General features: G+C 36.6%; 1 protein-coding gene across 2 annotated transcripts in view; it reads right to left on the reverse strand.

The window, feature by feature from the left end:
- Positions 1-18022, reverse strand: part of Mbd2 (methyl-CpG binding domain protein 2) — a 57148-nt gene that overhangs the window by 22210 nt on the left and 16916 nt on the right. The window contains exons 2-4 of one of the 2 annotated variants that reach the window (XM_048363064.1): positions 17085-17244; positions 4567-4704; positions 3190-3586 (exon numbers count right to left, since the gene is read on the reverse strand). In XM_048363064.1, the coding sequence (XP_048219021.1) occupies positions 3548-3586; positions 4567-4704; positions 17085-17244 (337 nt within the window). In that variant the 3' untranslated portion in view covers positions 3190-3547. Of the gene's footprint in view, positions 1-3189; positions 3587-4566; positions 4705-17084; positions 17245-18022 lie in introns of those variants that run through there. The other variant, XM_048363062.1, reaches the window with a different exon arrangement.

An 18022-nucleotide genomic window follows, 5' to 3' on the forward strand; every position in this document is an offset into this window, starting at 1 on the left:
ACTAAGGAATACAACCTCTGTCTGGAATGTCCCCCTCCCCTGTACCCCTCTACTTTTGAAGACCATATATTCTCTCACTTGTCTGCTGTCTTCATTGGGTTTATTAACGATAGTACATACTTTATTATCTAATTTTCCTCTCTCCACATCACACTACATGGCATGACATGGCATGACTTTGTTCAAAGTGTCTGGCATAGGCTGAAAGCTCAAAAGATGATACTTGAATGACTCAATTCATTCGATCAAATAATTCAAGAAATTCATATGAAGGACTGTCATATGACAGGCTGTAGATAAAGCAATGAATAGCTACAATAAAGTTATAATCAGAAAAGAAGAAAGAGGGTCTCTAAACCCAAATTTGATTAATCAAATGTAGTGACATTTAAATTTGACAGAAATGATTCTGAAACAACCAGCTGGAAAAGGAACAGCAAGAATATGACCAGGGTATATAAGGATGAGAAAGATGAACAGCATATTCAAAAATCTGAAAACAAAGTTCTAAATATTATGAGTAAAGAACAAGACAAGAAAATGAGGGCAGAAAAGTAATGAAAACTAAATCAAGGGTTTTGTAAGCCATGTTAAGGGGCTCCGAATTTACCCTAAAAACTTAACAAGCCAGGAGTGGCAGGTCACACCTTTAATCGCCTCAATTGGGAGGCTGAAGCAGTAGACTCATGAATTCAAGAACAGCCTTCACTACATAGTAAGATCATGCCTCAAAAAATGAGTAACTAGTAGCAAAGCACCAAGAATTTTCAGCAGAATAATACTATAAAACTTTCATGTCAGAAGAGCTTCTTGACTATAATATAAAGACTGAGGAAGACAGGAAGCAGAGAGATGGCGTAGCAAATGAGCAAGATAAGCATTCGGCAGTCATTGGCTGAGATGTTTAGGGTAAAAGATAAGAATAACCAAGAATTTCTGGCTGGAACCAAAAGTAGGTATTTAAATGAAATATAGCCCAAAGAAGTAAGTAGGCTTATAGGATATTAAGAGTTTATAGGATATTAAGAGTTAAGTAAGATAAATGAGAGGTGCTGGTGGAACTTTCAAGTGAACAATCTAGGCACGAACTGGTACAAGCAACATGAAGTTCAGGGTAACAACGTAGATGAGAATCAATAACCTATGGGTGGTAATGAGGATGAATAAGGCAACACCCAGAGAAGGATGCACTGATACCCTGGGAAACCCCAAAAAGTTTTAAAAAGTGGACAGAGAAAAGAAGAATCAAGGAGGAAGACTGAGGGAAAAAAAGAGAATGGAAGAAATCTAAGACTAAGACACACACACACACACACACACACACACACACCCCACTACCACCACCACCACCCACTCATACAATGATTCAGAGGCAGAGGTTAGTCATAGCACCTAAGACCAAAGCAGTTCAAGTAATTTAAGAACTGAAACTTGTCCATTCAATTTTTAAGGACAGCAATTTTCAGCTCCCACTATCTCCCATAAAACCCTTATTTCTAACCAACTTATGTCCTCATTCTTTGCCTGTTCTCAAATATCAACTTTGTGAAATTGACTCAACTGCTGTATTCTCTAGCTTCCATTTTCTTTCTTTTTTTTTTTTTTTTTTTGGCCAGTCCTGGGCCTTGGACTCAGGGCCTGAGCACTGTCCCTGGCTTCTTCCCGCTCAAGGCTAGCACTCTGCCACTTGAGCCACAGCGCCGCTTCTGGCCATTTTCTGTATATGTGGTGCTGGGGAATCGAACCTAGGGCCTCGTGTATCCGAGGCAGGCACTCTTGCCACTAGGCTATATCCCCAGCCCCCATTTTCTTTCTTAAATACTACTCAATCTTCAAAGCCCAGGATATGTCCCTTATCTTCTCTAAAGCTTACCCCCAAATTCCTACTAAAGTAACAATGCCTTTCTCATAAATTCATGGCACTTGTAATGTACTAGTTATTTGGTGCTTTGTACAAGGCATCTCCCAAACATGCCTGAAAGTAATACTTATTAGTAGAATGGGACACATTATGTATTTTCTTTACCCAGGAAACCAATTTTTCTATCTGGGGAGAAGGAATATAATATCCTCCATGTATTCTGTGGTTAAGTTGATCTGCATCTCAATCATAAGTACACAAGAATAAGATTATACTAAAAATAACTCAGAGATTAGGAGAAAATAAATTTTGGGGGGTTACAGGAACTAAAATGAAGTATGTTACAAATATCAAACAATGTCTATTAATATATTATATGGTTGTAAAATTTATTTTCCATCTGGAAAGTTTCTTCTAATATATTATTAACCATTTATTCTAAAAGCAAAGGCTGATTTCTGGGAAGGAATAGTAGGAAGTTTCTTATCTTTTGGAAGGAAGATTAGTAAACAAAATCAAAGGGAAAAATCTATTATAAAGTGGAAGATATAAATGCATTCATCACTGGCTTTCAATAAAGCAAAACAAAGAACAAGCAAAGATTGAGGAGACAAGTTGGTTAGAATCAAAGTTTTATGGGAAGTAGGGAGCTGAGAATGACCCATGTTTGTCAAGGTTCCCTTAACTGCTAATCTCTGCAAGGTTTTTAGGTGATATCACTTGCTTTCTTTATCAAGAAAAATTTAGAACAGATAAGAAAAAAATTGCTCACATCACTCCTACAAAATAAAGTGATTAATGCTTTGTAAGAAATGCAAGCAATATTCATGGAATATCAACCACATTTAAGGGTAGATCTAAAATAGAAACATGAATTATAATTCATATAGGGGTCTATGTACATACGCACAAACTGACTAAAATACTAGGTTAATATTTCTATAGATACTTACACTTCTAGTGATGGTATGAAGAAAGATCTATGACTGAATTTAGGTACAAAAACAATGTTTCTGCACCTAAAAATAATGTTAAAATAACAAGCATTTATAATTGACCATTCTTTAAGCAAGCCTGTGGGTTTAGAGACTACACTGAGTATGGCTTCACAAAGGAGAGGCTAAAATCTATTAAATACTACCAGTTCTCAGAAGACAACTCAAATTTCCAATGTAAGAACAGTTTTACTAAAGATTATATTCTAACTTTACATTTTGGGATTTCTGAAGAAAATTACTTTACCCAAGTACATCTTTTCAAAATTATTCCTAATTAAAACACTTGATAAAGAAGCAATTTTTCAATCACCAAAAAAACCAAAGGACAAGATGTTCAAGACTCTAGAAGGTAAATGAGAAAGAATACAACCAGTAAATGGTTTTATCAAAGGAGGATAGAGGTCAAGATGATAGATTTCCTCCCTTGTTGAAATGAATATACTAAAACGACCAGCAATTTGGTGATCATTTTGGGTATAGTACCAAAATACAAGGGAAAAGCATCACACTGAAAGCTGTACAGGCAGAAGAAAACCTAAATGTTGACAAGAGCCTTAAGACACATGCAAGTACCCATCTTTATATTGGATGTGATACACTTACATGGCCCCTGTTGAATCTCTTGGGGACCAACAGTAAAGCAAGTTTAGAACTTCAAGTCTTGAGACATCTAGAGCAAGAGGCGGATTCAATGTGGCTCCAAATATCTTCTGTTTTCCTGGCTCACCTGAAGAGGAAAAAACACTACAGAGGATGTGGGAACTGTATTTCTTTATGTACTTTGTTCTAGAGCAACTGTCTGAAAGTTTCAGCCCAATTCCTTATGAAATCTGGAGAAGAGACAATTGAAGAAAGGACTAAGGAAAATCAAAACTCAATGAAAGGGGGCAGCGAGATGCCTAGGAAGGGAATACATGAGCAAAGATGACTGCTGCACATTAGTCAGTGTTTCAAATCCTTAGGTAGGAGGCAGAGAAAGGAGAAGAAAAAAATAAGTAGATGTTTCTCCCTTCACTTGTTCACCCTAATTATTACGAAAACTTCATGACCTTCCTCTCAGCTTCTCACAATTCCAAAGTCAACAGGCAACATTTTGTGGAAGTTTTAACATTTGTCAAGTCTCCCACCCCTGTCTCTGTGGTATTATTTAACAGCAGGTTCAGATAACACTTTTTCTAAGAAAAAGAGTCCGGTGAAATATAGTTTGAACCAATAAAGGAGAAAAAAATGCACTGAGCTTATTTAAAAAAAACAACATAGAACTCACAGGATGATAGCATACTGGCGAAATTTTTCTAATCTATTTTAAAAAGGAGTAGGGACACATTTCATGAAATAAGAAATCAGAACCAAAGAAAAATGAAAGAAAAGTAGTTTCCAAATGACAGAAGATATTTTTTAAAATAAGTAACACAAACCACTTGCTTCAAATGGAAATACCATCCCTAGACAAGATAACCTTTAAAAAAAAAAACTAGGAGAATCATCTGATGTTTAATACTGTACAAAAAACATGAAGTCATAGTCCATATTAGTAGATCTTTTTATTTTTAATTTTTTATCAACACATTTCACCTAATCTTATATTCATAACACCCTAACACATAAAACATTTTTCAAGTATTCCATTTTGATTAAAATTTATTTGAATATGTCTGTTAAAAATACTAGAATTTTCTGAAAAATAAAATTGAATTTGATCCATACCTGACGTGGCTGTTCATTCATTCGCTGTGGGTCTGATTTCACTTTATTATTAGGATGGTTCGTGACTTTGGTTACGGGTTGTTTGAATATTGATGCTGTTTGTCTAATTGGCAATGTTGTATTCAAGTCTGGTTTACCCTGTGAATATAAGTGTTTTCATTAATAAATATTACATGTAAACATAATCGGATGAATTCCTTTTCTAGTCCAAAATTTATTATTTTGAACCAGACTACTCCAAAATTCTCATTTTGTCTCAATAATTTAAACACTGACTGTACATTTTAGGCAAGCACAGGTGGCTCATGCCTGTAATCCTAGCTACTCAGGAAGTTGAAAGCCAAGGATTGCAGTTCAATGACAGACTGGGTAGAAATGTCAGTAGACTCTTATCTCCAATTAACCACCAGAAATCTGGGAGTGGCACTGGGGCTCAAAGTGATAGAGTGCTGGCCTTGGGCTAAAGAGCTCAGGGGCAGCACCAGGTTCTGGGTTCAAATCCCACTACCGATAGACACACACACACGTACACTTTAAACACTTCATGACACAAGACATACATATATGAAATTGTCTGATAACAAGTGCAAAGTTTTTAACGTGCTTCAAATTTAAGCAAATTCTCTCTATAAAATTTGTAATGAACTTGATTAGCAAGCTAAGGACTTTCAGGAGTTAAGAGCCTATACATAAAATCCTATAAATTTCTTTTGATATAAAAGTGAAATTACTAATTCTGGAAAACAAAACTCAATTTAGAACAATGTGATGAAATAAGGAGGCACAGGTTGAACATGTCTAATCTCAAAATTTAGAATGTTTTCAGTACCAGTGACACCATAATGAGAAATTTCACACCTAGTTTCATGTGACATGCTGCAATCAAAGTGCAGGTTCACTAAAAAATATTGTATAAAATTGCTTCTTGCTACATGTAACAAAGTGTGCAGGAAACCCAAATGAACTGCATTTGCAGACTTGGATGCCATCCCCTGCTCAGAAATTTCTTTCCATAGGCATAATATATTCCAAAACCAACACCCCCCCCAGCATGAAACACTTCTAGCCCCAATAGGCTAATTTGTTTTCCTTATTTTTAAAGATATAACACATTTAATGCCTTTACATGAGATTTAAAATAGCTTTAGAAAGCTATGTAACCTATTTAGCAACCAGAGAATAAAATATAACTTGCACTGTAGTGAGGACAAATGTGGCATAAAATTGTAATTAACCTCCTTTGCAACACTCAACAAAAAGAATAGGGAGAAAGCCCAATTTCAACTGTTTTGATGTGTACACTTAATGAAAACAATATATACTTGATCATTTTGGCAGAGTATACATGACTAATTTCTGAAATATTTGATGAGCCTTTGTGTTTACTGCTACTTCCAGACAGAAACTGAAACATCAACTTCCATACTCCCAGAGGCTGCCCTAGTGGCAGGTAAATTACCTGTCAGCAATAGATTCAACTTTTAATGCTTCTAGTAAATTAAGCCAATAGCTAAAGATCTGGAATCATCATACAAAACCTACAATTCCAGCTTCTTGAAAACACTGAAAGATGTATACATGCTGGGTTGGACTTAGTTTGACAACAACCGGCCAGAAGTGATCAGTCATGGGTGCTCAACATTCCTCACAATTCAATTACCTAACTGGGACCTACTGGCATAGTTTGTGGTCACTGCTTAAAGAATATTTTCCAGAACTTGTTACAATATTATTTGGATCCACTATTAATGGGATCTTTACCCCTTTCTCTCTTCCTACAACCTGTCCCCTTGCTATGCACAATGGGCATTTGTATCATTTCATTATCTTAATTTTCTCCCCATATATATATACATATATATATGCTTACCTTTGAGATAGTCATCTCAGTTGACTTCAATATTGTCCTGCTAGCTTCACAAGAAATAACTCATGAATCTGCAGATTTAACAAGCTGCAAAATAACCACCTAAGAACGTCACCTCTAAAATATGAGCTCCAAGCACGTTTAAAAGCTTCCCTGGTAATTCTGTGATGCAAAGGTTTGGGAATGTCTGATTTATGACACTTAGCAATCTGAGGTTAGAAATCATCAATACTCAGCAATCTGAGGCCAGAAGTCAGCAACACTCAATCCTGTAGAGGCTTAACATATAAATGCCTAAGGGAGACTGTTTCTGGCACTAAGTATAATCATATGAGTATGCCTCATTAACAATACTTTGCTTGTTTTTTTAACCTTTTTGTTTGGTAATGAGGAAGAATATGCTTCACGTGTACTAGAACATCTACTGGCACACAAGTATATTGTAGCTGTTTGTATGAGCAAACAGCATCAGTCATTAGCTTATTCGTGTTACAAAGAAAAAACGGAGGCAGAAGGGTCTAACTATCCTATGAATCCCAAATCCAAAGACTGGAAGGAAATACAGAACTTGTAAAACTACTGCTGTTATAATGACTAATGTTGACTTCTCACATTAAAATGAACTGAGAGCAGTAAAGAAGGGGGAGGGGCTGGCTAAAATATCCCAAATACACAATAACTTCTGTGGCCTATGAGACCATTTGTTCCCCAGTGGCCCAGAAAAGGCATTCAAGAGTGCACTGCTCCAGGCCCTGAGCCTATTCAGGAATTTACGGTCTTTTCTCTTTTCAACTGGAGATAAGCTAAACAACTCATTTTTTACTAATTAATGTTGTGTTCCAAAACTGTATCGTGTAAAGCCGAGTAATCTAAAAGTTAGACTAACAGGTTTTCCCAGAAGCAGTCACAAAACCAATAAATTATATTACTACTAGCGCCACCCCCCCCACCCCCCCCACCCCCAGTAGACTGCCAGCCAGTCACTGTTAATGCAGGCCTGGCCCCTGGCTGAGTTTTTCTAAACTACCAATCTGCCACAAACTTAGGAGTTTAAAAGCAAGCATTCTTACACTGGACAGGATTGTAAGTGTTCCCATATTCAAGTATGGAATAGATTCTTTCAAATCTATATATTAAAAAGAGTGAAGCCTAAGTTTTTATATACAGAATTAAAAGGGCAAATACATCGTAACATTAGAATTAAGTTTCAAAAGTTTGTCAAATCCCATTGAACAGGCTGGCCCTCTAATCAAAACTTAAATGAATTTCAGATTCATATGTGTACTTGTCTCAAAGTGTTTACATGCTTGAGCAAATAACCTATCCCTTTAGTTGTTGAGGAAGTTAAAAATAAAGTTAAAAATTAACTTTAAGCTGGGAACCCAGTGGCTCACTCCTATAATCCTAGCTACCCAGGAACCTGAGATCTAAAGATCACAGTTCGAAGCCAGCCCGGGCAAGAAAGTCCTTGAGACTCATCTCTAATAAACTTAAAAAATTTTTAAAAGTTGGACATGTAGCAGTGGCTCAAGAGGTAGAGTCCTAGTAAAAAAAGACAAGACAAGACAGCAAGGATGAACAGCACCCAGGCCCCTAAGTTCAAGCCCTAAGACCACCACATGCACAGACACACACACACACACACATACACACATACACACACACACACACACACACACACGGTGAAAAATCAATTAACATTATATATAGCCATAGTCAGAAATGACATCAGTTAATGAGGAAACAATCATCCCAGTGTTGAACCTACAAAAAATGTAAAAAGAAAGCCAATGACACAATGAATAGGAAGCACATTTGAAGTGCTTCATTCTTCCTTAACCTTCCATAAAAGCTAAAAATGTAAAAACAACTGGTAACAGTGATTCTGAGGACTTCATCGAACCTGGTTACAGAATGGCTTACAGGTAAATGAAAGCATGTATCATAGACAAGTGCTTGTCAAAGATCTTTTATATTCCTACCTTGGGAGAGAATTTTGAAAATATATCTCCATTTTAAAGTGGAGATCAGGACCATCTATTTTACTTAATAAACTTACAAAGAATGTATTGACCACAAGTACCTTACTGACATGACACTTTAATAATAAATTGTTCTATTACTTTAAATGTAACAGAATCTGAACTTACACATGGTAAATTCTTCAGAGGCTGTTTTTATTTTTCTTTTCCTATATAGTATGGTTGATCTTGAGCCTGCGAGAAGCTCGCTGGCTCCCAGGCTTCTCCAAATTTGTATTGCTTTACCTCCAATTCTTACACGTCACATCCTGAGTAGCTAAAATTTCATTTATTCCTTCTTCTTCTTGAGTTAAAAATTTCATTTTCAGTTCCTTCCTATTTTAAGTTTCAAAAGCTTTATGTATTGTCACATTTTCTGGTTTATTACAATTCCTAGTATGTAAGCCTCCCAGAATGTTCTACTGAGGGGCTGGGGATATGGCCTGGTGGCAAGAGTGCTTGCCTCCTATACATGAGGTCCTGGGTTCGATTCCTGAGCACCACATGTATAGAAAATGGCCAGAAGTGGCGCTGTGGTTCAAGTGGCAGAGTGCTAGCCTTGAGCAAAAAGAAGCCAGGGACAATGCTCACTCAGGCCCTGAGTCCAAGGCCCAGGACTGGCCAAAAAAAAAATAATAATAATGTTCTACTGAAAATGTTAATGGTTGTATTAAACATAAAATAGAAAATGAAAAGATACATGAATGTGGGTAACTGAAAAGGTGTCCCTTCTGCCCCTGATGCTGGATTCCAGTGGTACTCCTGCTTGAGCCTCCAAAGTACCTCAGATTACAGGTAAACAAACTGCACCAGCTTGTGGGGAAAATTTTTTTTTAATTTAAGCAACTTCATGCTCTTACACTGCGACAAGAGTTTAGCATTAATTCTATTCTTAGCATTCTTTTTTATAGATATAACACTGAAAACCCTTGTTTATATAAGTGAGTAGAATAAGACATTTTATGTCCCTCAAATCTCTGAACTTCTTTGAGTTGTTACCATATCATATGGAAAGCCAGCAAAAACTAATTTTCCAAAGTTTGTGAGAACTATTGTTGAGATGTGTTCATTTTCTCAATCCAGTATTTCAAATCACTTTTTCACTGGAAATATCCACACCACACCTTCACATACCAATCTGAACTCTAAGGATTTACCACTATATGTTGTAAAAATGACTTTTCTTAGCAAGATTTCAAATAGTCACATCAAAGCTTTTCTGTAGGATTTAATATTCTCACAGACCTAGAACCTACAAAGTTAGGAAAGCTGCTCAGGACTTATAAAATTCCATGAAACAAAGACTTCAAAAAAGAGAAACCTGAGCTTCAAACTAAATCTTATCAAAGCCATAATATGAGAAAATAATATCCCCAAATCTACCTTTTACTACTGTATGATATCCAAGTCTCAAAAACTATCAGTAAACACACATAAAGCCCCAATATTATGATAAACCTATTATCATATCAAAGAAATTATTCTCAACCAGCCAACTTGACAGCAACAGGAATTCTGCTTTGGATCAAGTGATAGAATCTTAACCAAAAAAAAACAGGTTCTGGGGCAGACAACAGGCCCCGAGTTCAAGCCCAGGATTAAAAATAATAATAAATCATACCTAAGCACACAGAATGTGTTTTAGAACTTCTGGAGATGTGTAAAATGCTATGACGTTAGGTCCTATGTTGTGCAAGCTCTGTATTTGTCTCCTTAAACTTACAGGTGTTAAATAACTAGATAATTAAATGTGTATGATCCATGCCAAAATTATTAAGCCAAGAATGCAGTTATATGTATTATCTACCTCCAGCTCATCAATGGCAAAGAAACTCTCTAGACTTGTTCCATCTATTACTATGTAATGTTAAATTACACTTAAAGACAAACTTGGCCAGTAACTTCCTCTGAATCAATCAACCTTACAAAAGCAACCAGTAGGAAAATAACCCAAACTACAAATGGTGGTTTTAGCAAAGTCATAAAACATACACTGTTGTATTATGAATGGAAAAATAATCTATCAAATCAAACTACAAACAAGACTAACACATCAAAACAAACTGTATACTGGATAAAAAACACTGGCTGGCAACTGGAGGCTCACACCTGTAAATCTACTCAGGAGTTTGAGATCTAAGGATTGAGATTCAAAGCCATTCCAGGCAGCAAAGTCCATGAGGCTCTTACCTGTAATAAACCTACAAAACAAAACAAAACAAAAGCTGGAAGTGAAGTGGTGGTGATGGCTCAAATGGTAAGAGTGTTAGCAAAAAAAAATCAGGGACAGCACCTAGGCCCCCAAGTTCAAGCCCCAGAACCAACACCAAAAGAAAGAAGGCAAGAGAGAGAAGGAAGGAAGGAAGGGAGGGGACAGGAGGGGAGGAGGGAGAAGAGGGGAGGGAGGGAGAAGGGAAGGGAGGGAGGGAGGGAGGGAGGGAAGGAGGGAGGGAGGGAGGAAAGAAGGAAGGAAGGAAGGAAGGAAGGAAGGAAGGAAGGAAGGAAGGAAGGAAGGAAGGAAGGAAGGAAGGAAGGAGGGAAGGGAAGGGAAGGGAAGGGAAGGAAGGGAGAGAAAGAGAGAGGAGGGAAGGAAAGAGGGAGGGAAAGAGACAGAAAAAAAAGAACTAATGTCCAGAAGGGTTCAATTATGAATCACAAATTTTAGATCCTCTCACTGTAACATACCACAATAGCTTTATCTTGTATGGTTAGGAAAGAAAGTAACCTAAATTCTAGCACAGTGGTTCTAGACAAAGAAGACTGGTATGGAGATTAATATCTCAAAGGAAAGTACAAAGTGTATGGTCAAATAATAGGATGCTGACAGTAAGCTGTTAGATAAGTTGTACAGAAGGGGTAAGTGGTAAATAATAATAATCTGTATCTTAGAAATAAACAGCTAATAACCTTGGATACTAATAAACCTTAAATAATCAAACTTTAGCCAAATGTTCAACTCTTCTCCTCTGGAGCCTGTACTATAATGAACAGTGTGGTTATAAATCACCATATAGGAGTCTGAAAATCAAGGCCAAGAATAAAGTCAGTATTTGTGGGGCTCACATTGGTCGTAGTTGTTCTAAGAATGATTTGTGCACACAATTCTAGCCAAAATTCTACCCAAATGAATCCCATTCCACCTCCCAACCCTGTTTATTCAGATCAACTAAATGTGCTTGTCTCCAGATCACAAATCATCCATTATTCATCCCTGTAGTACTTTTCATCCACTTCTAAATATTTGTACTTCAGCTAAAAGTTTTGTTTAGTACACACAAGTATGTATTATAAAGTCTCCTAAAGCAAATGTACTAAAATGATGCACACTGATTACTTGTATAGTTTTCAAATTCTAGCTATGAGCCATTATAGTAATAATCTGAAGTTTAATCCTCACAACCTTATCATTCTAGTCTCAATACTAACATGATATATGTTTTCCTAACTGATTAGCAGACATTTCTACAACCTCAGTGTTTTCTTAAATATGACTTCCAATTGCTGGCCTTACTGAAATGACACTGTCCCTTGAAGACATTCCCTTCTCTAAAGTTCTGTTATTCGAAAGGCAATGAGAGTATGCTTTTATGTTGTAGTGGAAACTACCACCTTGTACATACTAGTCTAGCCCCCTCTCTCAATCACTTAAATATTTTGTGCAAATACATAAACCAGGCACCTTCTAAGCATAGCTGAGAACTTAGGATACAAGTCATACAGAATCTAAGTCTGTACTTATAAGCATGATAATACACTATGCATCTTAACCCAGGACGATTTATGAGAAGTGAATAATGGCAGACTTTACAGCAGATCCCATGCAAAAAAATACGATGCTCTTTACTTCCAAATCTGTCAAATGTGCATAGATAAATGTGATGACGGAACTATGTCAGTCAATAGTATTAGAACTGTCAAGTCAAATTTGAAATAACTTGTTCTATACTGTATTTATTATAAGCAATGGAAAAAATATATCATAAGTTATATAAGTTAGGGAATTTGAATTTTATTAGCTTTGTAGGTTTAATTTATATAATTTTGATATTAAGAGCTAGAAACAAAAGGAATTCACTTTGATGTTTTCCAATATAAAACATTACAAATTACAGTTAAAAAAAACAAAAACAAAAACAAGGTAAGTTAGCTAGGCACCAGTGGCTACTGCCTGTAATCCTAGCTACTTAGGAGGCTGAGATTTGAGATTTGAGGATCACAGTTCAAAGCCAGGTAAGAAAGTCTGTGAGACTCTTATTTCCAATTAATCACAGAAAAAGCCAGAAGTGGTACAATGGCTCAAGTGGTAGAGTACTAGCCTTGAGCAAAAGTTCAGTCAGGACCAAAGTTCAAGGCTATAACCAGCAAAAATAAAATAAAATAAGCTATCTGAACATACTTTGCTTTCAGAATCACTATTTCTTCTAATTATAAACTGCTTCCAATTAAGTTCGTTTAGAAACTATCCACTTGTCTCTGCTCTGTTCTCCTTGAAATGCTGAGTCATTTCTCCAGAACTTTGAATATCTCTTCTTTGAAAAGTCTAAGCCTATCTAGACATTTGAAATCTAGCTTTTGTTGGAGTGTACTGTCAAATATGGTTATTTAAACTTATAAAAATAATAAACATTTAGGTTTTCAGTCATACCAGACATATCAAGCATTCTACAGCCACTGGTAGCTGTGGCTCGGGGAACTGCATCATCACTGGAGTTCCAGGAGCTGTGTGGTTCTGAAATACCTTCCTAGCAGTGAGCTCTAAGAATGTTGCTGGCTTCAAGTTCAATTCTGACTGATGATGGCTTACAAATCTTTCTGTGGTTTATTTTTCCATTATCCTAATGTAAGATCTCCGCTCAATTGTCTGAGTTCAACTCTGCTTTGACTATGAGAAAGCTGAGTGGTTGGTTATGGCAGTGACAAGGAAATCAATAAAGTATAGTGTAATCAAGAATGGAATTGATTTTTAGGGTAAGGGTAAGACTGAGTTTGAGACAAGTAGAAATAAGTAGTAACAATTAGCAGTGCATATTATTTGCAAGACAAAGCCCTCTCCACCCTACTGTCAACCTAAAGTAATTTTAAAATATTTTTGCAAAGATATCCTAAGCTATCTTTCTAAACACAGTTGAAATATTTATCACCAATAATCTTACCTTTGGCACAGAAGTTACATTAAGATAACTTATACTCAATAAAAATTGGAATTGAGCCTGTATCAAATATTATTTTGTCTTCTATTTCTGTAATCTTTAAAATGTCACTCAATAAATCACAGTAATATACTTTCAGCAGACTTACAATTAAATAGGAAAACACTCCAATTTCCATTGCTTTAAATCTTCCAGCTTTTTTCATATTTATACTATCATTTAAAAAGTAAGAAAAAGTCACAAATATATTTTCTGCCTAACAGAAATACTTAGTGTTGTTGTTATTCCAAAAGTGAGCTTTTCTTTTTTCTTTTTTTTAGTATCGGTACTGGAGCTAGAACTTAGGACCTTGGGCGGCTTCTTCATTAGCTTCTTCATTCAAGGCTGGCACTCTTTCACTTGAGCCACAGCTCCATTTCCAGCTGTTCTGTTTTGACTGGGTTTTTTGGTGGTTAATTGGAGATAAGAGTCTTATGAACTTTCTTGCCTGAGTTGACTTCTAACACTGATTCTCAGATCTTAGCCTCCTGAGAAGCTAGAATTATTAAGTCACTAATACCTCAGAAGAGAGCTTTTTAAAAACACAAATTTCTACAGTGTGAGTACTTAAATACATCAAGATAAAAAAAAAAACTGGACCAGGTCCCCAAATCTTCACCAATAAAGTCAGAAAATAAAAATAAAAGGCATTTCAAAATACTGTATGGCATATTCATTTATTAAATAAATGTTTATCACCACTACATGACTCTAAAAGAGGTAGAGTTAAACATCTAGCAGCATTTATTAAAGTACTTACCATGAACTTGGTTTTGGACCACATGTACAAAACTGTAACTCACAGACAAAAAAAGACATGGCCCTGCCCTCAAGGAGCTCACAGTCTAGCTGAAGCAGACAGTCACAGACACAATGGCAAAGCAATAGGGAGCATTATGGGAGGGCTGCTGCTGCCTGGAGAATGCAGGATAGGCGTCCCAGACATGGAGAGAGTGGAGCTGGGCCTTGGATGAGTAGATCGCCAGATGGAGGGGAAGGGGAAGCGCATTCCAAGCAGAGGAAACAGCACATAAGCAAGCAGAATCTTGAAAGCACATGCCATGCTGCAGGATGAGTGGTCCAGCGAAACTAGAGCAGAAAGGTGTACACAAACTAGAGATGAATTAGGTTTGGATTTGTAATGGGGAACCATAACTGTTAGGAAGTAAATCTTCAAATTACACTACACGTAGCTAAACTTTGATGTCTGATAACAAAGGTAATCTGAATGTTCTTCATTTCGTGAATATATGGAACCTTTCTGTATGTGGCACTGTGGCTAGTTTTAAAAAGAAAATATAGATATAAATCTTAGGAGATATAAATCTTAGTTTTCTGTTTTACTTTATAGATAGATTAGATAGACAGATTATTGGGGGGAGGGAGGTTGCCAGTCCTGGGGCTTGAACTCAGGGCCTGAGCACTGTCCCTGGCTTCTTTTTGCTCAAGGCTAGCACTCTACCATTTGAGCCACAGAGCCACTTGTGGCTTTTTCTGTTTATGTGGTGCAAAGGAATCGAACCCAGGGCTTCATGCATGCTCGGTAAGCACTCTACCACTAAGCCATATTCCCTTGTTTTGTTTTTTGATGAGTTAGAACTGAAGGCCTGGTACTTGCTAGGCAAATGCTCTTCCACTTGAGCCATGCCCTCAGCTTTTTACATCTAGTATGCTTTTCAATAGTGTCTCATGCTAACTTTGCCTCAGACCTCATTCCTTGTACTTCTGCCTCCCAAGTAGCTGGGATTACAGGCATGTAGTGTCACACCTATGGGCATAATAACTACTCCCAAAAAGGGGTTTCTTTAAACTGAAATCATAGCTTATAGATGAAATCACCTATCCTATTTTTGCCAACTTGAGCTCCTTTTACTTCCATTATTATCTCTTATTTCTCTAAATACTTTCACAAGTGTTAGTCCAAACTCCAAAATTAAGTAATGTAAAGGCAATTTAGCCTTCCCTTCCTATGCTGCCTCTCCAAACAAGTTAACTGCCGATGTCCCTATGGAAGCCAGTGACAGATAATTTATGGCAAGTGCAAACAATGCATTCTGACCTCCAAACCAATTTTTATGAACTACTGTGAAACAACCTATTAAATCCAATTCTGAATACCTGTTTTTCCAAGTATGATGTAGAAATACCTTAACCTTTCACACAAAGTGAAAAATTGCAAAGAAAATAGCTTGGGTCAGAAAGTTTCCTACACTGGACACTAAGCTTGATAATCAAGGTAACTCAGTGCTAAGGCAGATGATAGCTCAGGGAAGGGGAGACAGAAAAGGATTTAATGTAGTTCAATATTTTGGCATATATTTTATATTGTCATGTGAATTCCATTATATAATGGTAATGCTAAGGGAAACTTTTTAGCATCTTTATTCTACAAATGAAAAGCCTGAGTCTTAAACCAAAGAAAATTGCTTAGGACCACATTAGCTAGTGGGTAGTAGTCAGTTCACCAAACCAAGCCTACCTGGTCCAAAGCCTCGGGGTCCACACAGCCTCTGGGGTCCCAAAATCAGTACTGCACTCAAAAGGACTGTATTAGTCATTCCTGCTATTATTTTCATACTTGTAGCTTGACATAGTGTCAATGTCAAAATACATACACATAGATCTCTAAAAACCATAGGGATGAAAAAAGTCGCAACTGATAATCAGATTACTAAAACAGCTGACTTGGGCATCTGCATCAGTAACGAAGACTTCAACCTCCATTTCTGGCTGAGTACTGAGGGAAATCATCTGCATGACAACCTGCAAGGATGGGACAAGTCAATGAGTCACTTGCAGTGACACAGGTTTAGTTGCACTTGGAGGAAAAGAAGTTTGCCATATAACAATAGTGGGTGCTTTATTACAATTAAATCACTATTATAATTCAAATGTGACATGTTTAAAGTGCTGTGCAATAAACTATCAACCAAGCTTCTCAGTAAAACTAAGAGCTAATGGTAAATCTCTAATCATGGAATATTGTGCCTGAAATTCAATGCTCTCAATATTATCAAAACTCAAAAAAATGCCCTTTTTCAAATTCTGAACCTGAAAAATTCTAAGCTAGTTAAAATCTATGTGTTAAGGATACCTGCCACATTAAAATTTTTCCTTTTAAAGCAGTAGAAACTTAAGGGGGAGGGGGGAAGAAACCTGGACAATAATAACAAAGAAGTCTTCTGTAAATTGTTCCAATAGGTCAAAAAGTGTAATGCATGTTGTCCAAGAGAGACAGAGAAATGTCATATTCTACTATGCAGAATTTACTTAAGCCTTTTCTGTATGTGTATACTTCCAAATAATGGAAAATCATGTTTACAAGTTGAAAAGCATGAAAGCAAAAGACAATTCCGACAGCCAAAATTTCAATAGTATAATTACAGCATAGGATACTTTTTGGAAATATTTGGAAATGGCATATATAATAAATTAACCAACCTTATTTTGATTGAGAGAATCGTTCCGCAGTCTTTGTTTGTTCTTCTGTAATTTACTAGGCATCATCTTTCCAGTTCTGAAGTCAAAACTGCTGAGGTCAACAGTATTTCCCAGGTACCTTGCCAACTGAGGTTTGCTTCTGAACTTCTTTCCACTTGGACTAAAAGAAAGACAATGTTAATTGTACAAAAGGCTGTAATAACATTCTGTATCTCTACACAAGTCCTTTCCTCCTGTGTTTCTTTCTCTGCCTGCTTCAATTGTTACAGTTTTACAGGTTCATTTTTAAAGAAATACTGTAAGTTTGCTTGGTGTGAAAGCTCATGCCTGTAACCATAGCTATTCCAGAAGGCTAAGACTGAAGACGGAGGGCAGTTTAGGCAAAAAGTTAAGACTCCATTTTAACCAATGGGGACATGCACTTGCCATTCCCACTACAAAGAGTTGTAAACAAGAGGATCACAGCCCAGAGTGACCCAGTCAAAAACACAACATCGTGTCCAAAAAGTAAGTAGAAATGCTACAAATTGCACTGAACAGATGTTGCACAGATGACTACACTAATCACTGACTCTGCAAATGACAGAAAAAAACTGAAATATAACCTGCAGCAAAGCACAACATGGCAATTATTAATGTCTTCAAACTTACAAACTGTCTTTCCAAATTCACTTCTGAAAATGCTGGCTACTGCTTCTTTATTGTGAAGTATCAACAGGAACCAGACAAAAACTTCAGAAAGCCAATAATCCTTTTAAAAACACACATATTCATGGTGTCCAACTCAGAGCATTTACAATGGAAAAAGAATCTTAAACTTTTAACATTTAAATGCCTCCATAACTATTAAAATAAAAAGAAAACAAGGCAAGTATCCTTTCTTTTTTTCTTTTGGCCAGTCCTGGGGCTTGAACTCAGTGCCTGGGCACTGTCCCTAA

The sequence above is a fragment of the Perognathus longimembris genome, chromosome 15 (genome assembly GCF_023159225.1).
Source record: "Perognathus longimembris pacificus isolate PPM17 chromosome 15, ASM2315922v1, whole genome shotgun sequence".
In the NCBI taxonomy this organism is placed as follows: domain Eukaryota; kingdom Metazoa; phylum Chordata; class Mammalia; order Rodentia; family Heteromyidae; genus Perognathus; species Perognathus longimembris.